Source organism: Anopheles cruzii, chromosome 3 (assembly GCF_943734635.1).
Source record: "Anopheles cruzii chromosome 3, idAnoCruzAS_RS32_06, whole genome shotgun sequence".
Classification (NCBI taxonomy): Eukaryota; Metazoa; Arthropoda; class Insecta; order Diptera; family Culicidae; genus Anopheles; species Anopheles cruzii.
In genome coordinates this window covers 34,276,640-34,303,300 of record NC_069145.1, presented here as the reverse complement: position 1 = coordinate 34,303,300, position 26,661 = coordinate 34,276,640, and the positions used below count along the sequence as shown (strand labels likewise).

At 47.7% G+C, this 26,661-nt stretch overlaps 1 protein-coding gene across 1 annotated transcript; it reads left to right on the top strand.

Annotated features, from left to right (window-relative positions):
• Positions 1-389: 389 nt before the first annotated feature.
• Positions 390-26,240, top strand: LOC128269648 (cytadherence high molecular weight protein 2). The gene is made up of 6 exons (XM_053007027.1): positions 390-578; positions 3,844-3,984; positions 19,282-21,835; positions 21,914-22,117; positions 25,268-25,543; positions 25,637-26,240. Exons 1-6 carry the CDS (start codon positions 390-392, stop codon positions 25,960-25,962), a joined length of 3,690 nt encoding a protein of 1,229 aa, XP_052862987.1. The 3' UTR covers positions 25,963-26,240.
• The last annotated feature ends 421 nt before the right edge of the window (positions 26,241-26,661 follow it).

The window sequence follows — 26,661 nt, the reverse complement described above, 5'->3', positions numbered from 1 at the left end:
AAACGCATTTGCAGAGTACAACATGTGATTCAGAGCCTTATTTTATTGAGAAACACAGTAGTTTCAAAGCATTTCACGGTGTACAAACTTACAGCATAATTCTTACAGCATATTGACATCACACGAAATCCAATGTGCTGTCAAACTGCTGCTGTCATTGCGTGTAATGTTTTTGTTTTGATTCCGTGGTTGTCCTGATATTCACAGATCATCAGTATATTCGAAAAAGGATACGTGTAACAATTTGTTCAATCAGAATTTTCCCACCCGTAATGATCTGATCTGTGGAAAAGCATCGTGTAATATATTGTAATGTGAACCGCCATTTCTTGAAATCTGCGTTCTGTGCATACGTGTTTCTTTGCGGCCGTGAACGAACAGAGAATATAATGGCCTGGTTAAAACTGAACGACAGTCTAAACAAAGTGAAGGGTTCTATTACCACTTTTACTCAGGAAGTGTTTGCCGAAGGAATCATCGACGACGATGGCGCCGAACCCAATCCAGTTCGGGAAATCATTGCTTCCCGGGAAAAAATTGATGAACTCATGAGTCTGTGTTCGACTCAAGATCAGGAGGTGAGAAACATCTCTACACTGTTAACAATATTTTACATATGTCTGGTCCATAATGGTTAACAATAATGTGATCTTTTGCTTCGGTTTTCCTTGTTATTGATGAATTGTTGTTTTTGTGGGCAAACCGTATTAAGTACTTATGAAGTAATCGTCGAAACTGTTTATGTGGGTAATTTAGTCTTTCATTCTTTTAACCATTTCCCGGATTTTCTAGCTTGATACTACGATCGTGTGCATGCTGATACTTTCAGTGACGATTGGTAAAGAAAGAACACAAATATCTAATGAGAATGAGAACAAATACACGCTTCCTTGGAACGGTTTGGCGACACAGGAAGTTGCGTTGATGGTCATATATTATCCTATTGAAGTACTTTTGTGAATTATGTAAAACTATTCGTCCCTTTGCTTTTTATTACATTACTCCTACAACGTGTATACATTTTTCTGACTTATTTGAACCATGAAGATCCTATGCGAGTAAAAGTTTAGCAGCATCTCACTCTCTTATCCAATGTTATCGCTGTAAAATCTATCCGACTAGCTCCCTATGCTACTTTACAATCATCAATCAACATTTCAAAGCTCAACACAAAATCTAGATGAAACATTCGTTCCGCTACATAGGATATCGTAGCCGGCACTGTATCGCTCGTGCTTTCCGGTGTGTCCATTTGTGGTTATTACAGTTGCGATTTTTCACCAAAGCTACGAAGAGCCTCAGCGTTGAACATTGTCCACCACAAGCCAGGAGAACGCGACTGCCTGTCGTAACTTGTCAACATCATCATCATCATTGTTGTTATGGCTCAAACAATATTTCATAATTGCTTGCATATCGTGCTTGCACTATGGAGCCCAAGGTTTATCGCTTTGGTTCGACCCTAGCCGGAACCGTACAGAGTGACTAGCGTGTGGTCCATACGATCACTACCGCTAGTGGATGTGCATAGTTCCGATACGCAATTGCTTTGGTTTGCTGGCACTGTGAACAATTGTGGAGGAGATTACCAAGTACCGTTTCCTAAATTATCGCTAGCTAGAATTGCTCACGATGCCATCCATCCATCCAATGAGATTCGGGCCCTTCGTTACCGGTGCCGAAGAGTGTCGGCTACACATTGGCTTGATACGGTTAAAATTACATGGCCCAAGAAGCAATGTTTAATGTTACCGTAGCGCATGAAAAGTTCAGAAAATTGGTTGTAAATATGTTTAATAGAACGTGATTTCACGTTGTGTAACGATATTGTTTTATTCAGGTAGCGAATGATTTCGTCCGGCGAACCAACGCCACAATTTTTATGCTACGGCTGCCACATTTCTATGCCAACTTTTCTATATTTTTGCTACAACACAGTCTATCCTTTTCCTCATTGGGGCCAACAAACCTGTCCAAATGTTCCAATGAAGGAGAAGAACTCTACCGAAATTTAACGATGGATCCATGTGGCATGATTAACTTTTCATGGTATCAACCGTTAATCGTGCTTTGCACGGCTTGCACTAAACGCAAACAGAATTTTCGTTTGAAGAAAATACATCCTACAAATACATATTCATTAACGTGACATCGTACATTCGTGATCGTACGTTCGAAAAAGTTGGTGTAGTAGTGACTGAGACATTACTGTTTTCTACGTACGCAGGCCTCGGTTTGTGCTTTACACATTTTAAACGTGGCTTCGAGTGTAGATACAAGTGTGCTCGATCGCGGATGTTAGTTATTTTCCCCGCTAACCTTCCCCTGGGCTTATTGCCTGGGCTTCACTCTTTGAACAGCTAAACCATGCTCGTCATTATTGCCACAAGCTCATATTGGTCGACGATTGGATGTTCCAGTTCCGCCGGTCCTTATCAGCGGCATGCGCAGCACGATGTATCACCCGGCGAACCAATAAAACAGAACAAGTAACGAGTAACAATGATATCACGAACAAGCACTTACACATTTTTTTTATCGTGTCAATAAAAAAACTATTATTACTGCGATGAAAAAATTAAACAAGAAAACGTACTTTTAAAAGCGTTAGTTCAAGGAATAAGGCTCTTCTACATTTTATGGGATGTGAGTTTTCGTTTCTCACCAACAATGGCTCATCATACTGAAGACGTTCCTAAGGCACCCCCAAATAGGAACGAATTCGTCCAATTGGTCTTTTTCGTATTAAAAAGTAGTTGAATGAGCGAATGCAGTATTCTTCTAAGATCGTGCGTAGTAAATCGTAATGAATTCATAGTTGCGCGCAAATTCCGACAAAACAAGTAAGTAATGTTGCATGTAAGCAGCAAAGTAAGACAAAACTCAAAAACAACTCCGCAACATTGTTCCCCAGGTTGCTGTAGGTATTTTCAACCATAATGTTGAACATGTATGTAGAAAAACATCGTTCACGCGATGGCAACAGTTGCTTGACGAAACAATGACTGGGAAGGGAAACCCCCGATACGCGTTGGGTTGGCGCTGAGGAAAAATAAATTGTCTACCGCAGAGGCAGTGGCTGTGACCGTTGCCACTACACTGCTCTACGTTTATCGTAAAACAATTTCTTCCGTTCCCAAAAAACCGGTATCACCCCGGCGGTGTGGTCGAGGCTTATTCGAATGTTTGAATGTTTTGGAGTCTCTCAATAGCGGCGTAAATTGCAGGCCCCCAGCTTTGCGCGAATGGCGGCGGTGGCCGTGGGACAGTGTGGAGAAAACCAAAACCGATTAGCATGTGCATCGTTCCCACGTCCCTGGTGCAGACAACCGCCGCCAGCAGCGATACGCGGTGTGCACTTATGACAATGGCCCCCGCAAAGCTCCCGGCACTGGGGACGAACTTACCTGATTGCGTATCGTACATGAGGGCTGCCCGGTTAGAACTTTCAGTAGTTATACACCACCAGCCTACCCTCTGATTCAGCGCACTGCCTCGTCAGGGCCGCGGGAGGGGCCCTAAGGGGCCTCCAAAAGCCTGATAGCTCTATCTGCATGAAGTTTCAACGCTGGTGGAAAACGGTTGGTGCCTCTCTTGTCGCTTGTCACCGTCAAACCTACCATGGCCATTGTGCAGTCAACGCTTGTGGTCGGAAAAAAGAAAGCGAAATTCATAATCAAAAAAACTAAAATAATTAAGACACATTTTTGCTGTACGGTACACACTGCCCGCCCCATACGCCGCGGGTGTTGAGAATGAAGTAGAAGAAAAAACGAACCAATAAGACCACTGGTCTCACGCCGGAACCGCTAATGTCCGTTTGTAACTGTCATTTCGTTTCAGATTGCGACACTTCGCAAACAAGTCGCCGACTATCAGCAACAATTGCAACACAACCAATATCCTCACCAAACATCGCAGCAAGCCGGACCAAGCCAACCGTCGACGTCGAAGGTCCCCACCGAAGCGACGGCCAAGATCGTGGTAGGTGAATCTGGTTGGTGCTTTTATTCTTTTCCAGGGACAGGGACAGCATTAGTGGAACTTTACTCGTACATAAAATTCGACGGAGGGATGATTCTGCCCTCGACATCCACCAACACGGCCGAGCACGTTATCTGAAGGCAAATAGAGGGTATAAAAGTGAGACCCACACCACGAACGGCACAGACGCAGCCAACGCGCCTTCCGTCGCCTTTCACCAAACATCCTGCGGCCATGCTGGATGTCGGTGAAAATTCAGCATAGCCATGCTGCCGGTGTGTGCTTTCGTCTTTGAGACCATAAACGCGGCACTTGTGGCTGCGCGGTCCCAGAGCGGGGCGTTATACTTTCCGGATGCTCAATATAAGTGCGCTGGTGCTTGCGCGGCATTCTCAATTCCCATTTATCGATCGAAGTTCCTGTTCCAGTATCAAAGAGCAACTGTTTTTATTTTTGCCCTTTATCGTTATCAGAACTAATATTTGTTCGAGGTGGAGCGCGAAAGTGTTACGGAAAGGAAAGGGGCACAGGCTTGCCTAGTACCTTTTGCTACACGGTAAACTGATAACGAGCCCTACGCTGATGGAATTGGTATTGTGCAGCCCATAGTTTGCCGAACATAAGTATAATTTTGATGAAATTTCCCCATGCCGTCAAGGCGCAAGGGATTGGCCAGCATAAGCATGCTTTATTTCGAATAAATGTGTGCCAGGCTTGGCTAGCCAGCGCCAACGTGTAGCCATCGGGGGCAGTTTAAACCAAACAGACCACACCAAACTTGGGCCCTAGGTATCGAAAGTGGTGCCCGTATCTTTTACGCAAACAGTGGTTAATATGCCTTCCAGCGTTCGGTTGCGCATTATTATCACCATTAGCCGGGCGTAATACTTTCTCGCTCTTTCGTTTTGGCGGTTGCATTTTGTACGTTATTTTAACCTCTTCACGGGCACGAACATTGTGTATCAAGCCAAGCACCCTGGCCCTACATTCCTGATACTGCCAATGCTTTACAAAAATATGGTTACACACTGTTTCACTATATGGTTATATGTTTATATAGTTTTTTCCTTGGGGATAACGCTGCCCAGACTTGAACTCGGCTCGAAATGTACCAAATTGAAACATTATCGTCTTTCGTTTGAATTCTTAGCTATTAAAAATTGGATTTATGCAACCGGCTTCAAAAGGTAAGCTGATCGAAGCGCATTGCACATGAATAAGTGAAGCTCAAGCCTTTTTCAAAACGAATCAAAATGTATCAATCATACTAAACGCTAATCGGTTCGTTTTTACTAGTTTTGACTTCCTCGTCGATTGATTCAAATGTATCGATCGATTCATACTTGATTTGCATTCGAAGTACTGCGCATGAGCAGAATCGAAACTTATCTATGCGCTCTAATCCACCAATCGATGATCGCCGATAACACAAAGCATCAAACCACCCCTAACCTGTGTTGAGCGTTTCACGAGAGCAATGACTGGTCGTCTATAAAAACGATCCACATGCTCTTTTCGTGCTTTGTAACACGTAAGTGCAGTGAGAAAGTGTACAGCATCGCATTGACACGCAGAGCAGCGTTGGTGGCCTCCTTGTGTATCCTGTGTTTCCGGGTTTAGACTTGGCTACTCTGCCATCCCCACGATAGGGTGCCCCGAAAAAGGTTAGGTACGTATCGTAAGGATAATATTGAGATCATCGTCCATGGCTACTGTAGGTGTACGGCATGTTTCGATCAGAAACATGTCGGCTTCTAGCCTACAGTAAAACTTTTTTTCGGTGTGTCATCGTTGTGCCATCCCATTTTTTGGTTAATATGCATGGAGGCAAGGCACATAAGTCATTCAGATAACCTCCAAAAAACGAAATTCAGATTACTTCCACAAAGCAGGACTTCATCAATGTTTTTATTAAACAAATCCAAGATTCAACTGTTTTGTGTTTTAAATGTTAGTTTCAGTTTCACTAAATTTTGAACCACAGTTTTTGGAGTTTTTGTACTCATGTATGTGAGTCTGCATAAGGCATGAGTCAACATTTTATATTTTCTTTTTCTATATATTCTGGTTAGAATTCTGGTTACACATCTATTTTTCTATTAATGAACATGAGTGTCCACAGGCAACACCGAAACGGCAGCAACGGGAATCTATTGTACCCGAAAGTATGAAGTGCATTACACGCTCACTTGGTTCACTAATTTCCGGATGCGTTGACGGACAAAAAGTGCAAAGTGGTTAGATCACTTGAGGGAGGAAATATTTCTTTTTTTTTCATTTTCAAAGACGCGGAACGTATTTATGAGGGAAACTGTTGGTCACATTAAACATCTAGTACGATCGGTCAGCCAGCCAGCAGAACAAAATGGGAGGCAAAATAGTGTAGGTGTGCACCGTACCGCCACGGTACGGTGGACATTTTTGTGATAGACGGTTATCGTGATTAGTAGTGTGAAATTGGGGTCTCAAAGAATGGACAGTCCCCGTTAGCTGGCGTGAAAAAATGGAATCGGCTACTAGGGGTATTAAAACTACGTTAGCCACGGGGTACCTAGCGCAATCAACAAAATAGGGCGAATGGTCACCCTTTGATATAGTTATTATTGTCAACCTAAGTTCAAGGCACTCGTTGGTTTTAAACCTGCTATAGTCGTGAGTAGTGAAACAATAATATATTGTGAAGCTTCGACTACAAGGTTTACTTTGATGAAATAAGTAAGTTACCACAACATTGTAGTAAATAAAGCAATGACTCTGGCACGAAAGGAAAACTATTGGCGCATAGTAGAACTAATCTTTTGCTGTTAGGGGGAAAAAGAAAACAAAGGTTGCGACGGGATCACGTTGCGAACTTTTTATCGCTTCGCGAATCCTTTGCCTCGTGAAGTGTGGTCTTTAAACATGCTCATGTTACATTTTAGCACCTTTTCCAAATGTGTTTTTGACGATTATCGTGCAAGGAAAAGCGGTTACGAGAAGTACGAAGACAAACGAAAGAATTTCCGTTAACATTTGTTTCGGAACTTTACTGTTCGCCCTTTTCTGCATTGGAAAGTGCAACCAGTTGTCGTCTCAAAGCAGCAACGTTGAAAATAAAACAAAAAGTCATAAAATATTTCCACCAAATTGGTGTTTGGTCTTGCCGGGTGCAGTTCTGCCTCCGCATAGTTTTTTTGTGTGTTTTTGTTTTACCAACCGACGATGTACGCGGACCAATATTCGCTTTTGCTAAAGGAGAATCTTTTGCCAAGGTGTACCAGGTGGCTTTACTTGTTCTTCCGCATGAAAAGGTTCTTATTCGAGTGGACCACCAATGAAGATTTTTTTGGCAAGAAATGGTAAGCTGGAACACCTTTCATAAAGTGCAACACCTACACTGTGGTGGTACAATGTGGTGTGTTCGGACGGTTATTTAACGGTAATTCGTTATTCATTTATGTTGCTGATAAACCGTTCACTGTTGTGCCACAGGTTCTATGCACTTGCACAATCATTCTGTTTTCTGAAGTTACAATTTGTTTCCGAGAGTCTTGCGACACTAGTTAGCAATATGGTGTTTTGCGGCAATTTGTTATCCTTCTCTTATGGTGCAATATTTTGAGTTGTTCCGGCTCGATTCATTGTAGCCATGAGGTCGAAACTGTACCTAAAAGGCAATGATGCAACGGAATGAACGTGTGCATGCTACATTACCACCAGTAAACTGACCTGACGATAAGAGCCGAAGTCGGCCGCTAAGTCTTCGTAGGTTTTAAGTGAACATACAATAATGCGTCGCAAAGCGAAGCTAATGTTGACTCATACGGATGGAACTGGTTCGTTTTACGGTAGCGCCGATTAGACCTCAATATGACCGAAGAACCTGTTCTATGAATTTTGCACAAAAAATGGACTACCATGGTATGTTTTCACGTTTCTGTCATCAAGTTATGGAACTCCCTAACTGAAATATGTCTTGCTTGGTCTGCACCCCACGGTTGTTGTTGTGTCTCCGTGTGGTGTGAATAAACAGAAGGAATATGGTGAGGTTTCGGTATAACGATTGTATCTATCCTTGAAAGCAGTCCGTTTGCATTGGAAACGACCGCGCGCCCGAGCGGTCTTAGTCGCGTCGGGCCCATGGAACGCAACGGCTCAACGGCACACTTGCTTCTCCGACCAATTTCGACAAAGCTCCTATTTATTTACAAAAAAAAAAGCGATCCAAAGTGGTCCAACACACGCGTTTGGAGCAGCCATTGCACGGGGTTTCTGTACAATGATCTTTTTCTAATCTGTCCCGCCGTCGTCGTGTACTTAGGAGGGCAAAGAACGGAACGGCTACTTACCGAGCGGTCCCACCTCCATGGGCTCCATTCGTTTGCCCTGCCCCGCGGTCAGGCGGCGCACTCGGTAGCGAATGGAAAGCGAATGGCCCAAATTAAGTGTGGAATTCGGTTGTAAAGTATTGAAATATTGTTTAACGCTCAGCTTCCTGCGCCGGGACCGACGGGACAGATGCGCCACGGTCTCCGAGGGTCTCCTCCAAGTAAAGTTTCGACCAGGGCTTTTATCGGTAGTGCGTAAGCGCTGGGCCTTGTTCCTCTCTAGTGGAGCCGGTGCGCGCGGCGCGGTGCATGTGGAACGGTCGGCTAGTGAAACGAGGCCACCGCCACGGTTCGCCCGCCGTTGTTTGTAGCAGGTTTGTCGTTTCCGTTCGCCTTTTTCACCTTTCGGGAAGTTTTGTTTGTTTTTCCTTTGCCACAAAGGTGCCGAACGCATAGCGGTGCTGCGCACACACCGATTCATACGTTGCTACCCACCACAAACGCTTAAAAAGCATAAAAAGTCGCGTAGCTGTTCGTACCCAACGAGACCACATCCAGTTAAGACCTCAAAAACCGTGATAAAGTGTAGTACTGCGGCACACGGGGTTCGTGGTCGATGCGCCCCTATGAATCATCGTGCGTCGTGTGCGAAGAACCACTAGACGCAGGCTTCAACCTCAGTTCATCTCGCTTGCTCTGGTTTGATCTCTCGCGCTGCTGCGGCAAATTAGCATATCGATATTAATTTTGGTCCCTCCCGGTCGCTCCAACACGGGGAGCTCAAATAGCTCTCGCTTGCTACGAAGACCACACGGCCAACATAAAACTGAATGGAACTTGACTGATCGCTGCTATGTACTACCCGCTGGGCACCGATAGCGGAGTGATGCATTCACTTTTTTACTGCCGGCCGTCCTACTCCGTCCTGCCGTCCGGCAAAAGGGTTTCCGCTTCAAGGTTTGTGTTCAAACGCTTCACCTGACCCTTTGCAATTAGTTGATACATTGATTGAGGGCCATTTATCATCACCGGCGGACGCAACCGCCGAGATACTGCGAGTTTGCAAATGGTGTTGGCAAACCGATTGATGGCTTCCGTATGGTAAACTAACCTTCGCCGTCTAAACCTAAACCGAAACATTTCGCTCCCCCCGGCCTCCGATGACTTCGCATTCTGTGCCGAAAGTTAGACATCCGCATGGACACCACACCACCGGTCGTCCGTTCCGGTGCCAGTGCCGGTGTCCCTGCCGGAGTCGCCGCCGTGCATTGGTATGCACTGTTGCAGCAGGTGCAAGTATCATTTGTTATCTCGCACGGAACACACACAGCATACCAGCTGCAGCAGCAGCACCCTGGGAAGACGTTAAAGGCGACAATTTAGCTTTTACTGGCAACCATTATGGTACGCCTACGATCGCTTGCAGTTTGCTTGGAAAAATAGATTATGAGGCTGTTACAGCGTAAGATGCAATAACATGAGTTTACAAAATGTTTTCTATAAAACGTTGTCGCTATTATATAATGTTGGTTTTTTATGCAATAATTGTAACTTTACAACTTTTAGAAGGAATCAATTCTAAACCAACAAACATTGATACTGTTGATTTTAATACACAAAATAATTACTTGCACTCACCAAGAGCTTTTCAGAACGTTTATTTAAATATAGGTAGTACAATAACGGAAAAGGTGACGTTTGTTAGAAATCTTTAAAATGGATCATTCGATTCGATTTCAAAACCATCACAACCGAAGCTTCATGAACGAGATTTAAGCGACAAATGTGTCTCCCGAAGAGATTTAACGCCTTTTTGACTAATACTTGGTTCACTTAGGGTACAACCGGTACACTACCAATTGTAAAAACAAAAGAAAGGACACGGCTTAACAAGGCTAAAATTAGCGAATCTTGTATCTGGTTCTAGCTACGCTATGAGTCGCTAGAGCGCGTAGGGACCTTGCACAAGCACTGTCACGGTGCGATCTCGAAATCAGTAAACACGGATCAGTACACAAAGAAGGTGGTCTGTGTCTGTAGCCATAATATATTTGCCTCGCCCAATGGCACATTTGTTCAAACAAATGCCTCGCAAGCTTAGTACAAGTTGTGGGGAAAACATAAAATATCCTGAAGCACATTGTGCGAGAAATGTGCTTAGGTTGGTTAAGCCATTTCAGAAATAGGTAGACTTTTAAGAATTGGTAACATTTTGCAACGAAGATCCCATTTATCCCGCTTTCTCTTGAAGCCGCTTAACCACTAGACAAACTAGTTCGTTCCGAGCTCAGTTTTTAAATGGAACTTTTTTCTATCTCATATAACATGATCGATTGATTTGAAATGCGTTGTTAAAGAGTTGCGTTGTTTGATTAAAAAAATGATCGACTTAGTTATTTTTTCATCCTATTTGGTAAACTATTCAACTGTGAACCAGAAGTAGACCAGAATTAGCCATTAGACTAAGATGTAGCAGATCACGATCTCCGCTACGTACAAATCCCATTACAGCACCACATCACGTTTGAAATTCTGTTCACTTTTTGTCAACTTTTCAACTTCGATACGATTGATTAATTATGAAATTTTGATTCAAACATTTGTCCCCCCAAAAAGTGTGAGAAATTGGTCCCAACTTCCCTGTGCTTCCCAAAACCAGACTGATGACGATCCATTTCGTTCCACGCGCAACAACGGTCGTGAAGGTGGTGCAGTCTGATAATCCTCGACCGGAATTCGTAAAGCAAACTCTCCCCCGCCGGAAAGGATGTTTGCGTATGTGGGACTCCCGATACCGTGGTCGCAATATTATTAGACGCGCTTCTAACACCCGTTCTCACAGGCCTGGCACCGGTCGGTGGTGTGTGAGGAAGTGTGTAAAATGCGTTGTTTGCACAAGTTGCGCCCTGCATCGTCGGGCATGCAACGGTGTACGGCCGGACACCCATTTTTTACGTGTCAGTCACCGACCGATCGACACGCTCCTCACGCTGTGGGCCCGCAACACCACCGCGGTTTCTTCTCCCATCGCCCACATACGCGCCAGAGGCTTCCCTGTTTTCGTGGACAGACCGGCAAGAAGCGGGTAGATAAATAAAACGGCGCTCGATGCGGTGCGGTGCGGTGGTGGAGACAAAACCCAAAAGTGGTGCGCCTTGCGGTGCGTTGCTCCAAGAGTCTTGCATTTCGGGGCGCATCGCATCGCGGCCCTCGATCTGTCATCTTCGAGCCTCACTCTCTGACCTCGGGCTCGGGCCAGGTGAGGTGTTTTTTGCCGGAGACCGGGACTGTTCCGAGGCCCCCCGGCATAGTGTGTCCCACTCTCGCGCTATGATAATTCTTTGCCCATGCCGACGGCGACGGCGACAACGCATTCTTATGTTTGTTCGTTTCACGGAACATATCGCACTGATACCATCATAAAGCATATCGCACATACAACTGCACCCGGGGTATGCCTCGGTTCTCTTACCTCCCGAGACAGACTCTCGCTCTCTCGCTCTCTCTCTGTCTGTGCGTCGTTCTCACTCATTGGCTCGCGCATTGGGGTGTCTCTTTTTCCGGTGACAACTTCAGTTCAGCCAGCTCCGAATGCGATCGACACTATATATAACATGGCCCACGATGCGCCGGTGGTGCTCATATTTAAGTCGTCGTGATCCGCGCGTAGTGTGTTCTGCTTCCTGCTCCCTGCGTGCCTCCGAGGAAAAAGTGCATCCCCCGCCGGTGCAACGATAATGTTGCACGGAAACGGTGTAACCGAAATGTAATGACCGATAAGCAACCGTCTCCCCCCGCTCAGACCCTGGAGGGTGGTGCCGCCCTGTTCCTGTGTGTGTGTGGTAGTGGTAGTAGCCACATCGCTCCATCGCCCGTTGGTGGGGGATGTTTATTGTTCCGCACTCAGCGATAGTAATGACGTGTGACACTCTCTGCACACACGTTTGTGCGAGGGTGTCCCCTTTTTTATCAGACCCCACATCTGTGTGCGTGTGTGTGCAACGAACAATTGTCAATTTGTCAGACGCTGGCCGACAGTCAGGCGGGGGGAGTCGGGAACAGAGGAGAGTATCATTAGTGTGCTCAAACATACACACGGTCTAAGGTACGGTTTCACGTTCAACATGTCGCGCATGTGTGTGTTGCGTGTGTGCGACGCGCACACAATCGGTTCTGCCCGTTCCGGCGGCGGCGGTGTCGCGTCGATCCCGCTAAAAAAAAAGCTTAGTAAGCACTTTGAGCCAGACGATGGCGCAGTCCGCCTGCTAGTAGCGACTTGAGCGTGCTCGTGTACGGTGGTGCCCCTAGAACCGAGTCTCTGGCCCCGGGCCAGCTTCTGGGGTGGTGTGTTTGTTCCGAGTTGGAGATACAGTTCCCAGACCCAGGTGGAGTGGAACTTGAACCTCGAACCCTAAATTCCTGGAACCGAAGGCACCGAAAAGTCGAAAAAGTCCAGGTGGCGACACCACCGGGACAAAAAAGAACGGAACGCCAGCTCACAAAATGGCCACACGAGAAAACAACACCGAATCGATGTGCAAACACCATAAAGATAAGGACGGGCGACGTGAGAGAGTTCCGGTCTGCGCGCTTCGGCGGTGCGGCGACCAACCTCAAAACGACGATCCTATTTGCCGGCTATTTACCGATAACCTGCGGCACAAACCGAAGGGCCTGGACATCCTGACGGAACCGCCGAAGCCACCCCGTAAATGCGCGGCCCGGAAGCGGGCCGCGTCATCGCCTCCCGGTGAATCCCGGCCCGGTTGTTTGTCGAAGTGTGCGGCGTGCGCGAACGACGCGAGCCTTATCGTGGCAAGTAGTGCCAGGAGGAAGCACCGCACCACACGCGGCCCCAAGTAAGTAGACTCAACTCATATCAACCGCCGAGAGTGATGGTGCGCGAATCGCCACGTCCGCGTTTGGGAAGAACCGCTTTTTTGCCACGTGGTGCGGGGTGCTCGGTGCCACGCCGCAATTCTGGATCGGAAATTCGCCTGAAGGGGGTACGGGGCCACGGGTTCCGGGGGCGCAAAAAGGTAAAAAATCGCAGGCAGTCACGATAATCACGCAGCACGCCGTCGTCGTTTAGGTGACGTTCCCCGTGCGCCGCCGCCGGAATGGCGCTGTCTCATGGTGGAGAAGACCTGCGAGACTTGCGGGTAGCGAGTGACGTAACGCGCGAAACGTGCCCTCGCCGTCGCGTCGCGAACGAGGACGGTATCTCTTCCCTGTTTTGCGCAATCCATCTCGGGACGGCCCGCTCCTAATCTGACGGTTTTACTAGTGAATCCATTTGCTCAGCGGAGGCAAACAGATGAATCAGAAGTGGAGTGTGTGTTTGGGGCCATTTTGAAATTAGTATCACTAGCGTAAGGGACCACGGACCACGTTGTGTTCTGCGCCACGTTTTGCTTCCCAACGGTCATCCACGCATTTTGAACTCTCCAGTAGGTTTGGGTGTGTGTGGCTCGCGCCTTTCAACGACCCCGAAGAGGTGTGAGATCTATGCCCATCTAGCTATGCGCGGGGCCATCGTGGACCAAACGGCGACTGCGCCGGTGGCACTGGGAACCCTTATGGTGGTGTTATGAATTATTTAAAATACGCTCAAATCTTCGGTAGCGCACCGGTCGGTCGATCGGTCGGCGCTGGGTTCTCCTGTTTGTCATCGCCTTCCCGGCGCTGTCATCCGCACGCCGTGGTAAATGTATGTATGTTTATGAAAATTTATATAACCCGTACGAACTCGTGATGCATTCTAATTAACATGTACTCACTAAACAAAAACACAACGGCACCTTACCCCAACGGGTGGTGGGCTCCGCGTGTTGTGTGTCTGGGTTCGGACTGGGTTTGCGCGGACCGGGTGTGTTTCTGCTGCATGTGGCGCCCTTGCCCTGGCTCCCTTCCCTCCCGCCGGGGCGATGTGGTTCCTTCGCCCGTCGTCCAAAGGCGCTCGCCGGCGACGGTTCCTTCATGCGCCGCTTCGAATACAAAACCCCCCCAGAGCCCGTATCCATCCGTATGTGGTGTCGAGTTTAGCATACATTTGCACTTTTCGCTTTTCTTGTGTGCCCGCTTATATCGTCCATGTACTGTCAGCCGTTTTTTTTTTTTTTTCTTTCTGAGGGAATCGCCGGTAACTGACGACAAATCGTCACTGTTTCACGTTCTGGGTTCGCCCGGACGGACGGATGGACGGTGCGTTTTCCCCATTCCGCCGCCGCTGCCACCGCCGCGGGAAGTGCTCTGGGAATGTGGGTTAAGTAGCTTGGGCATATTCAGTAGCAGCTTCAGTTTTAGCAGCTGCTGCTGCTCGTCGCAAGCGCAAGCACCGGGGGACACGCCGGGATATTTGGAATTCTAATTTCCAAACCCTTTTAAGTGTGTCCGTGTCCGAGCTGGCTGATGCTGGTTGTTTGCGCCGAGCTGGGTTTAAAACGCCTTGGCGCGTACGTGAAACTCTCATTGCTCTGCCCCGAAGCCGCGGTACTTAGCGCCGTGGTGTTGAGGGCTGAAAACTTCGTATCGTATTCAAACAAATTGTTTCTACTTCGACCGCTGCATGATCATCTGCCCCACCGTGGATCCTTGGTCACCGTTTATCATCCGACGTCACACGCGGTGGCAGAAGGAATTAGCATGCAATGCACTCACTGTCCATTCCATTAAAATTGAATTACCTTCGGCCCCGCCGTTTGGCTGATCAAACATCAGCGACATCGTCTCAGCGATCATGCTCCGACGGTGACGGTGACGATGTCGCAAAGAAACGTGTGTGACCGCACTGCACCGCTAGATTATCATCTTCAGGGGCCTTTTCCCCCTAGCGCGGGCCAATTCTTAGAACATTGTACGATAAAGCGAAACGTGAGGGCGCACAGATTCGCAGACGGTCATCGTCGGACAGACGGACGCGACGATCTGTCGTGTCTCGGTCCCGATGGCGATCGGGCAGAGGTGATCGGGGGTGCGTGTACAGGTGTGTGTGTGTCCAGCGGCACGTTGAAGGGGGCGCTACCTTCCCGCCCGTTCCGTGAGGGTACGGAAAGTGCAGCGCGATTAAATAATGATCCGTTGCGCTTCTCTTTAGTGCGGTTTTGAGACAACATTGCAGTATCCGTACGCCATGAACCATGGCCACATGCGCCGGGCAGAGCCCCCCCGCCGCTACCTTCCCCACCGAACGTTTGTGTGGTTGACATCGTCGATCGTAAAATGATGACCTCCGCAGCGGCGGCGGCGGGCTACAGTGTCGCAAGTGCACTTACGGGGACCAGGTGGCTATAAGTGCGTGCTGTGACCGTCGTGCTGTGGCCCCACTACCACCAACCTGCCAATTGTACTGCTGCTGCGATGACCGTAGATTCGAAAACGTTGTTGTCCTTCATCGCTCGCTAATACCACTAAACGCTCTTTATTGTTTGTTAGAACTGCTCCACCATTGCTCGGTTCGATAAGACACCACGCAAAGGCGCACGTGCAGAATCAATATCGCATACAAACGGTTATTTCTTGCGCAACGGGTGATGCGTTTGGATCTTTTTGCCACGCGGAACAGTCCACGAGATTAGTTCTCGATAAGCCCGAGAACACTTCGACGATCAATATCGGGTCGTCGGGATGTCATCTGAACAGTGTCCGCCAAATTGTGAAAAATTTCGTGTGTTTTTAACTGTTTATCTAGAATATTTGTGGAAAACTATCTAACGAGCTTGTTCCAGGGAGCCGGCCTCGGAATGTTTAACGGGGAAAACCATAACCATAATAAACTATCTTTCTACACAGAAATCAATGCTACATAATTGTTCGAACGCAAATTCACTAGCACCAATTCGAAGTGCCTATCTCCGCATGTTCATTTGACCCAGGCTCTAGCTATGCATTTACTTCTGATGTAGTGTAGCCGGCGCAAAAAGGTGAACGTGGGGCTGGCTATTTCAACATAGAACGTGACGAAGAATGTGAGGCGAGATAATTTAGTTAGTTTTAATTTAACTTTATCATTTACTTTCAATTTTTTGATTCCTGTATTTGCTATCACATCGATATTATTAATTCATTTTGTGTTTGGTCGTACTGGCCAACGAAAGACTTCAATGCTCGCGGTGAGACGAACGTATCATTTTATCGACGCACGCACTCGGCCCACCATTGCAACTGGACGATCTGTGGCTAAAAGAGGCCAATGTTTTCCGTCGTTCAGTTCTGCCCACAGTACGACCCCTCTCGACCTCCACACACTGGCACCTGGCACCTGGCACCGGAAGGCGGTGAGTGGTGTCCGAGCTGCCCGTTTCCAACTTCAGGCAGAACAGTGAAGGACACTATTTAGAGATTTTTAGATTTTTTACACCTGTTCCTGACCAATCATACGTGTGTGTGTGTGTGTGTGTGTGTTTGGGCAGGTTAAGCACTACTCCTGGGGCCTCCGTCACTCTGCTGCACTAGTGCCCTTCGGGGAGAAGCATTGTGATGTGCATTATTACTCACTGCAACTAAGTCAATCCGATGACCGATCCAAGGTTCCTTGAGAACCACACACACACACACATCGGTGAGGAGCGAAAAAAACTTACCGAGCGACAGAGGCAGAGGTGCTGCAGGCCGCGTTCGTGTGGTTTGTTTGTAGATAGTGAGGTCTATAAAGTGATCAGTCACGTTCACGGCGCTCGCCATTTTGCCTCGTCTTTCGACGATTCACAGCCGTGTGGCAGCGCACGTGAAGCTGCTGGAAGATTCTGGGCCAGCACTCTGGGCCATGACGCAAACATGTTCGGCCGATGGCACTAGAAGTGTCGGAAGATTCCCGAGAACCCGGCCCAACAGGTACCCAGCGATCCGTATAAGGTGGGTCTGTCCCACATTTTAATCAGCTGTTCAATGATCAATTGAGCTGTGACGCATTTCAACAACCCAGACACGCACACGTCTGGGGTTCGAGACGTACACCTGGAGCCTCGTTGTTGTGTTCCTCGACGAGCTCTCTCGGTTGCTATTGAATGTGTGCATATATTTACTGCTCACGCATTCAACACCTCCGTTGTGGCCGTTTTTACGTGGCTATTGATTTTTTGTACTGTCCGATGGTGGAATTAAACCGTTCACAAGAGATTGATGCGGTGTCGAAGCAGTTATGTTCCTACGACCTCTGCGAAGTGGAGATTCGACTGGAAGGCAAGACTCTGTGGAGGTCAAACTGCTTTTGCGGGACGTTTTTCTGTAAAGCTACAACTGCGGTAGGGCCATTGGAAGCTTTCTCGCTCGAAACATAGTTCAAGGAATCAAAAGCATTCAAAAGATTTCTCAACTACACACCAAATATTGCGCCAATGTGTACCGTTCCGTTTCGATCCATGATACGGGAACAGTAAATTAGTTTCATCTTGCCACATCTCGGAACCGACAAGTGTGTCGTGGCGCTTCGTGACAATTTTCCCTACCTAGAAAAGTAGGCAACGTACACATGTCACGTGTCGTCAAGGTCTTTGCAGAATCAGACACCTTTTCGCCGACCGCCGAGTTTATTATCCTACTTGTGGCGAACCGTTTGAATAGCATAATCAGTCGAACCCGCCCACCGGGCCTCCTGCTGGTCATGCGTACACGTATTGCATAATAATCTGTCTCCTTCACGGCGCGGTGCGCCGTCTTTGGTTTGATCGTCGGTCACATGCTGCACACATGCTGCTATTTTCCAGCTCTTCAACCTTGTGCCACACCGCGGCGGCGGCAGCACATTAAATGTGTGCTGCAATACTATTGTCTTGTTGTCAGCATCGGTAGGAGCTGTGCAGTTCCACTCACCACCGGTAATTGGTTGATAGAAGCTGCCGGTTTGGGTATTGAACATGTTTCACATAGTGTCGAAAATCAAGCTGAAAGAATGATTTAATTATGCTGATGATGGGCATGCGCTGTGTCGGCTTTTATTTGTGCTTGTTGTGCGGTGACCGATGGCGGATGGCCCTCTGATGATTGTAGTATGCATCGTACGATCAACGATCGTCATTACCTGGCCCCTTTCGGAGCTGCAAAGGCCGACGGGAACCCGACGCAATACGCCTCTATACCAGCATTAGATACGCTACACTATCAAACAGCCGGAGGGCGGCCGGAGAGAGTTCCGATAGGGCGGATGGGATTTCCTTTCGACGATGGAGTGCGCTTATTTAATTTCGCAAAATGGCTGTCATTAATCATGAGCATGACATCCGATCCATCCATCGTCTGCCCCCCCGCCATGTCGGCGCAACTCATCATCAGATCGTGTCCCACGACTTTGCTATTTGCAACGCTCCGCAGCGGTTCCGATAGTAGCCGAACCGAACTCTGTTGTGCATTCGTCCTCATTTCAGCAACATGCAATTTTGTGCACGCAGCCCAACCGCGCGCACACATCACGTACGACAAACTCGTGGACGACGTGGTCGGTGCCCAGTGGCCCTGATGGGCTGGAGGAAGCATGATCCGCGCAATCGTACCGACCGTCCGACGGCCGTATGTTGTAATCGTTAACTATAGGGCAGCGTGGCGATCGATCGGGGCGACATCTACCAGGAAACGATGAGTGACATCAGATATTGCGAATAGCACCACCTGACGATGGGTCGCGTCTTTTTGTGTCGGTTCGCTATGGTTTGCTGCTACACAGGCACTAAAAACGGAAAATAATGACAAAATGATGGTGACCATAATGATAATGAAGCACCGACCGGAAAGTTAATGTACCTATCCGACCCAAACTGATAAGGTCGAGCTTCGTTGTTTGTTGTGTACGGGTGGGTCGATTCTGGCCACACTCACCCGCTTGGGTGCGCGTGTGGTGCGGTTCGGTGCGGTTCGTTGCTGATCGGCCGATAACGCCTTTTTTATCATCCATGAAACGTGCAACATAAAATGTTGTCTCGCTACAATCAAGTCCGCTCTCACAATGACACTATCCAATTAAAATCGTACCCGTGTGTGTCACTTCATATTTTTGCAGAACGATCAGAATGCTGCACTGGAGGACAGTTGGTTTTGGGACCCGGAGAACAATGTTTCCTCCACTTCATCGTCCTCCAAAAAAGACGACAATGAGTCACCATTGTCCGGCAACGAGCTGACAACGATTCCGCTGGAACCGCCGGCCAACGATGGTGAAATCATTGAACGCCTGCAGCGACAACTGAACGACAAAATCCAACAGCTGAAGAAGCAGCAGCTGGAGAACGCACTGTTGAACGAGAAGCTGCAGCAGGTCGGTAGTGAAAATCGGGAGCTGAACGAAAACATCGAAGAACTCGACCGGCAGCATGAAGTCGTGCTGGAGAACCTGGTCGCTAGCAAGCGCGAGCTGCAGGAACGGTGTGCCGCCCTGGAAGCGGACGCAAATCGAGCTGCCGGCGAGTCGAAGGCACAGCTTTCGTTGCTGCAGGAACGCCTGGAACGCTTGGAACAAAGCCACACCGAAACTGGCGAGGTGAATGCGAAACTGCAGGCTGAGGTGGAAAAGCTGACCGCGGAACTTGAGCGCATCGTCTGCGAGAACGTGGAAGCGGTAGTTTCGCTGGAAAGCCAACTGGACGAAAAGCGCCGCGAGCAAGCCGAATCCAGTGAACTGTACGATGAGCTGCTCCGAGCGCACGAAGAACTTACGCAGAAGACGGCGACCGAGGAACCGTTCGTGGCGTTACCGAGGGTGGACGAACAGGAAGTGCAGAAACTGCGAGCGGAACTGGAAGACATGAGGCAAACGATGGAAGCAGCATGTACGGAACGGGACCACTTGCAGAAGCTGACCGCTGAGCTGGACCGATCGGAGCATATCGGGCAGTTGGAGCGAGAAATCGGTGCACTGCAAAACGAGCTGCGCAGTGTCATTATCGACAATTCGGTTCAACTGGATGCCAAGGAAAAGGATTGCGACGAAAAGATAAACGTTCTGCGGCAGGAAAACCAGGCGCTTCGCGAATCTGCAGCCGCCGCTAGTAGCTCTGCTGGTCAGATCGATCCCCGATTGGACGGTCTGGTGCGCGAGTTTTTCGGCCTGGACCTAACGCAGATTGATGCCCTCGAGCAGCGCTTCGAGCAGTCGCGGGACGTGGATGCGAAGCTGTCCGCTCTGGAGAAAAAGTTGGTCGATTCAACGAAGGAAATCAATTTCGTCAAATCGGAAAATTCGCGCATCCAACACGACAAGGACACGCTGAACGCGGATTTGATGCAGTACGAGAAGGAGTGCTCTAGTCTGGTGAAAAACAACGATCTGCTGATTGCGGAGATTGAAAACCTGAAGTGCAATAAACTGGAAACGATCAACGAGAACGCCGAGGACAGTATCGTCGTGCTGGAGAAGCAGCTGGAGGATTCGCACAAGCTCAACCGTAGCCTGGAGGACGAGTACCGGGAGATGAACTGCAAGCTGGAAGAGGCACTGGAAGAGAAGGAAGAGTTGCTGATGAAAGTTGCTTCACTGGAAAGCAGCCTGGATGATCGGAAGTCGAAAGTTGGGCAACTGGAACCGGCACTGCGGGCTAGCCAGGCGAATGAAGGATCACTGCTGATGCAGTTAGAGGAAATGCGTCAATCGGGTGCCCAGGAGACGGACCAACTGAAGTTGGAGCTGGAAAGCGTTCAAGCACAGCTGGCCACAATCAATGAAGATCACGCCAGCTTGGTGCAAAAGCTTCGCCAGCTTCAACAGTCGTCATCCGATAGCACACGCTCCTGGGAGTCCAAACTGCACGAGATGCGCCTGGCACTGGAGGCGAAGGAAGCCGATATTCAGCTGGCACGCGAAGCCACGCTTGGCGTCCATTCCGCCGATGCTGAGCTGGAAACGATGCGCAATCGACTTCAGGAGCTGACCGACGCCAAGGAACAGCTGCAGGGTGAGTTGGAGAAGCAAAAGGATACGATCGAAAATCTGTCCCAGCAGAAAGAAAACCTTGTGCAGCTAGTAACAACCAAGCACAACGAAAGTGTGCAGTACCATGCTGAAATTCAACGGCTTAACCAGTTGCTGCAGGAGCAGAGCGAACAGGCGGCACAGCCGTGTTCCGAATGTATTCCGTTGCGCGAAAAAGTGCAGGACTACGAGCGGATCTCGGATCAGATGGAGTTTCTGCGCGAAAAGTGTGGCATTCTGACGACCAACCTAATGACGGAGCAAACCAACCAGCGTATGGTGGCGCAGGAAAAGCAAGAGTTGCTGGAGCAGAAGAATGGCCTGCAACGCGATCTTGATCGCCTGCGGCAGCACCTGATGGAGCTCGAAGAGGCACACACACAGGAAACGGTCGACTTGCAGCAGCGCTACGACGAGACCCGCCACAAGTTACTCACCCTCGAGGAGGAAGTGAAAAAGTCCACCAATGCGCTTACTTCCGCCAGCATCCGGGCCAACCAGCAGGCGGAAACGCTGCAAACCCAGTATCAGCTGCTGCAACAGCAGCGCGATGATCTTCACGCGAAGCTTAGCAGCGCGGACGATCGGGATCAGAAGAATCAGGCTTCGCTGACCAACTTGCAGTGCGCGTTGGAGCAATTCCAGATGAGTAAGTGTGTGTGTGTGTGTGTGGATGGGCGTGTGGGTATGAAACTTGCGGCTTGATAAAATCTCATTTCTTTCACAGATAAAGAGCGGGACATCGAACTGGCAACCGTCAACATCCGCAATGATCTGGACCGGGCCAGGGGCCGTGAAAATCAACTGAAAGCGGAAGTAAAGCAACTGCAGCAACACCTTATCGACGCCAAAAATGGACTTCTGGCAGCGGCCCGCATATCGGATCAGCTGGAAATATCACAAGTGACGGTGGCGTCGCTAAAAAATGAACGTAAGTCTAGTCAGCACACTCTAAGCACCTGCCAAATTCATTACCTATCCACATTTCGTAGCTGTTTGGTGTGTTAACCGCAAAAGAAATCTTTGCATGACAACCATTATGCTACCACGCCCCAAGGGGTATTGGTTTTTCCAGTGCAATCGAATATGCCGTTGCCGATTTAAGTACTTTCACTTAACGTAAATTAACGAGGAACTCACCCAATAACCGATCGCACTTTCAGTACTCTTCACTGTGTCCCTCGCGCTCGCAAACAATGTTTTTAAGCTAACACTAACGACATAGCCTTACGTTTTTCAATGCTGCATCAATCAACTAACAACACTCTAAACATCGGGTCCCCTGAACGATTCAGTATCTACAAGTTTAACCATTAAAAGGCGTGACGCTGTGTACTTTGGAAGCATTCGTATTTTAATTCCTTTCGTCCGGAATTTGTCATAGAATTGATGTGGGCAAAACAAATCAATTAAAACAACCAAATCATTTTAAGCTTCACTCGTTACAGTGTCATCATCAAAAAGCGCTCAATTCTCGAACAATGCGGCACAAAACGATGGTGTTTTGTACAAGCTATAACATAAAGATCATCTCCAAACGGTGTTTGGCCAATATTTCATTTCATACGGACCGAATGGTTGCTAGAGGCATAAAATACAGGCGGAGCGCGTTGCGTGTGAAAAAGTGCGAACGTAAAGTCTCCCATGCATGTTAAAACAACGTTCCTCATGGCATTCAAAACGCTGGTGTAGCTCAAAGTCGGGCAAACGGGTCTACATATAATAACTTACTGCTCCTACACAAACCAAAATCCAACAGAGACCAATAGTTGCAGGTCTAAGTACTTAGCAAGCGGAACCACACGCATTCGACTGAAAGGTAAATATCAGCTGGTAATTCTAGGCTATCTCGTTTTCATGCACCCCGGAATTTCAGCTGATATCCACTTTTCCGTCGAGAATTTGGCACACAAAGTTTGTTCTCACATTAGGTCGGCGGGCTAAAGTGGATGAATGATGAAAAACGAAAACACAAATTCTTCGTCTAACAGGGAGAAACAGAAGCGTGTAGGAGCCAACCCACATTCGACAACAAACAACAGCACACCGACATTTTATCATTCATATACTAGAGGCTTATAAATAACACTGTGTTTCGAGATCCTGCTGAACAACACCCCCGGAATGATAGGTCTTTGATTACACAAAAAGATGCAAGCGTCAACCCATTTCGCATCGACTATCCCCGCTTTCTAATGCACCTTCTGCGGTCACAGAATCACAAGTCACATTTCTAATGGTCACAGAATCACACAAATCATGCACCCGAATTGAACGAGAATGCACTTTTGTTATGTTTTAAACTGCACGAGTTGTTTGTGTTTGCTTCGATGTTGGTGATAAATGGTTGTTAGTTGTTGTTAAAACTAAGTGGTGTGGCACAACCAAAAATATGCGTTTCACGCGCAATCAGGTGTGCCCCAAAGTGTGTGCTTGTGCAGCTTTTTCTACGTAAGTATAAGTTCTTCTTGCTGTAACCGCTTTTGACCGATATTTGGTACTGCACTTTGTAATGTTGCGGACGACGTGTACCTTACCGATCGTACATACTTAACACTTTGTGTAAGCTCGCTTGTAGGTACAGTGTAGTGCTGTATTCTTTTATTGCGATTCAAACTCATGTTTTATATTTAAAAATTCACGTTCTCTTCTGTGCGCGGCTTGATCTCTTCGCGCATGATCTCTTCTGTGCGCGGCTTTCATGTAACATTTAACGCAGATCATTTATCAAGCTAGTTTCTGTTTATCATCCCTTAATGCACCATTTTGTCATAGTAACGCGCAGTATCGTATCGAACAGGAGAGTTCTCCATCTCCAATTGCAGTGAAGACAGGCCTCGTCAAAGAGCACTAAATAATCGTATAATGGCTACGGGAGCAGTCGAAATATATTGCCGGCATGGATTGGAGGCAATCTCAAATTGTAACAGTGTGTCACTGTTGACAGTGGACCGGTGTGGACCGAGAAGCACCGTGCTCACCGAAACACACGTTGCAGATTGAGATTACCCCCCGAGCATGGCCAACTCATCGTGTAGGCTGTACTGTTTTTGCTTGATGTGTTGCTGTTGCTACTGCTGTTTGACTATTTGTTAAGTATTTGGTCGATTAAGTTTGCAGACTTTTGATATCTTCTGCCGTCTGTTACAAGTTCAACCATTCAATTCTTCTAATTGGCTCTGGACCAGATTAGTTCTTCCCATACTGTTTACAAAGCAATGTCGAGAGTTAAATGGATGCATGGTGCAAGTATCTCCAAGTATAAGTAGTTTTCATCGTATCTCTATGCATCCTCTCTGTGTGTGTTAAGTGTGCCAATTTCTTTGCTACTCTGTATACATTGTATATGTCCTGTTTGGTTTTCACTGTCGTGCATTGTTGCTTGACTGTTGCGGACTGTTTTGTCATCGATCATTTGTGTGAAGTGTGTAAAGATCGTTTAATTCTCGCTTCGTAAAATGTTGTACCATTTTCGCCAACCTTTTCTTCGCTAAACACTACCCTTTACACTCGGCTACAAAGCTCTAGAGCATGCGTTAATAAGTATCAGTGCAGTTTGCATCAATAGTGTTGCGCCTGAACGACGGGTGAATGGAAACGACGGATCCACGTACGGCCTCTGCCATGCATTTGCACGTGTTTTTGAACGTTCATAGGCATTTGCACGACCATTAACAACACCGACGTACCGCCGGAGTGAGTATTACATCAGGTACTGGTGTGATTTTAACGGGCTACCGCGGGTACCACGGCCAGCCCTCACGACTATCAGTACTTGTGTTATACTCGCTTTGTCGGTGCGATAACATACGCCTTGTTGGTTCGCGCATGTGCCATGTAGTGTGACGCTCAACGGAAAATAAAAATTGAAAGGTCAGAGAGTGTGTGTGTGTGCGCGCGTGTGCAGTATTTCGTATGCTCAACAAATTGTAGTTACTCAGTTTAAAAAAAACCGTTTCTTATCCTTCCCACCCTTGTTATACTGATCATCGAATCATTCTTTTCCCAACCATTGAAGCCTCAGCAAATTACCATGTAGGCTGTTATATCCTTCCGTTTTTTTCTACCTCGCTTTTGATAGTGGCCAAACGAGACGAAAAGTATTCAGCACTCGAGCACCGGCTTCAGGAGACGGAAGCCAACCAGGCGGACAAGGTGGAAAAGATGCTTTTAAAAAATCTTATCATCGGCTACGTCGTCGCTCCAAATGCGGCCGATAAACAGCAGATTATGAAACTCATCTCGTCCGTATTAACAATGGATCAAGCGGACTGTTCCAAGGTTGGCCTTAATCGAAACACCGGTGCGGGAGGGTGGTTGAATACCATTCTGGGTAGTGCCAGCGGCGGTGCCGAAGGTACGGCGGTTAACACGAACTTTGCATGTCTGCCCCTGGAAACACGAAACCGGATAAATCATGCTGATTCCGTTTTTCTTCATTTCCTGGCAGGCAACTACAACAAGGAATCGCTAACGGAGGCGTTCGTAAAGTTCCTGGAGAAGGAATCGGCCCCGAGATCCACGGACAGCTCTAGTCTCTTGAACATCGTAGCTCCCACTGCAAGTCCGCCTTCTGTTGCCGGTGGAGCTCAAATAGCGTCATCATCGCCGGCTGGAACGGCGATGCCAACGGCCACGACCTCGATGACGAACCCCGTGAATATGGTCACAACAGTGAAACCGATTCTGCTGCCCGAAGCAATGCTCCAACAGACCACCTTCCAGCCAGCGCGAAGTTCCAGTTCCATTCTGAAGGATATTCTAAGTGACTCCTGATGCTACTATGATCACCCGTTTTACTAGAAACGCTCGCTCAAATGGTTCGCTAAGGTGACTGTGAGGAAAGCGCGGTATGACGGTTCGCTGTCGCTTCGATGGTGTATATATTATGTTATTATGTTCTTTTACTGCTGACGTCAACGTTGCACGGCAATGTGCATCTTCGTAAGGTTGATGGGTCTAGGAAGGCATCTAGAGCTTCTCTGCGAATCGCAATTGAAAAACAACTATCGATGTGAGTGCCGAATGTAACAAAAAATATAACGATACCCGTTCAGCAGAGCATGACTGTTTCAATTAAGATGACATACACAGAAATTATTTACGGTGGAAATAAGAGAAATTTTTTCCGACCCGAAAAGTGACGAGTATTTAGGTGGTTCAGGAGTAACGATAGTATAAAAGATATAAAATGTGATTAGTTACGCTATCGTAGTTTGAAGACGTATGATAGTTGTATTATCACTAACGGCGTATTCAATAATTCATATTCACGCCTTCGCCACTTTTCAAGACGAATCCAGATGACTCTTATTAGCGGCGTTGTACTTTACCATCCACATATAGCGTGAGTGGGACAAGCTTGGCTATTGTTTGAAACATTACTATCAAAAGACACTATTGAAACTACTTTTATGTGTCATGTCCCTTGATCCTGCGAATGTATTTTTCATTGTTCTGTAAATCAAGCGTTCA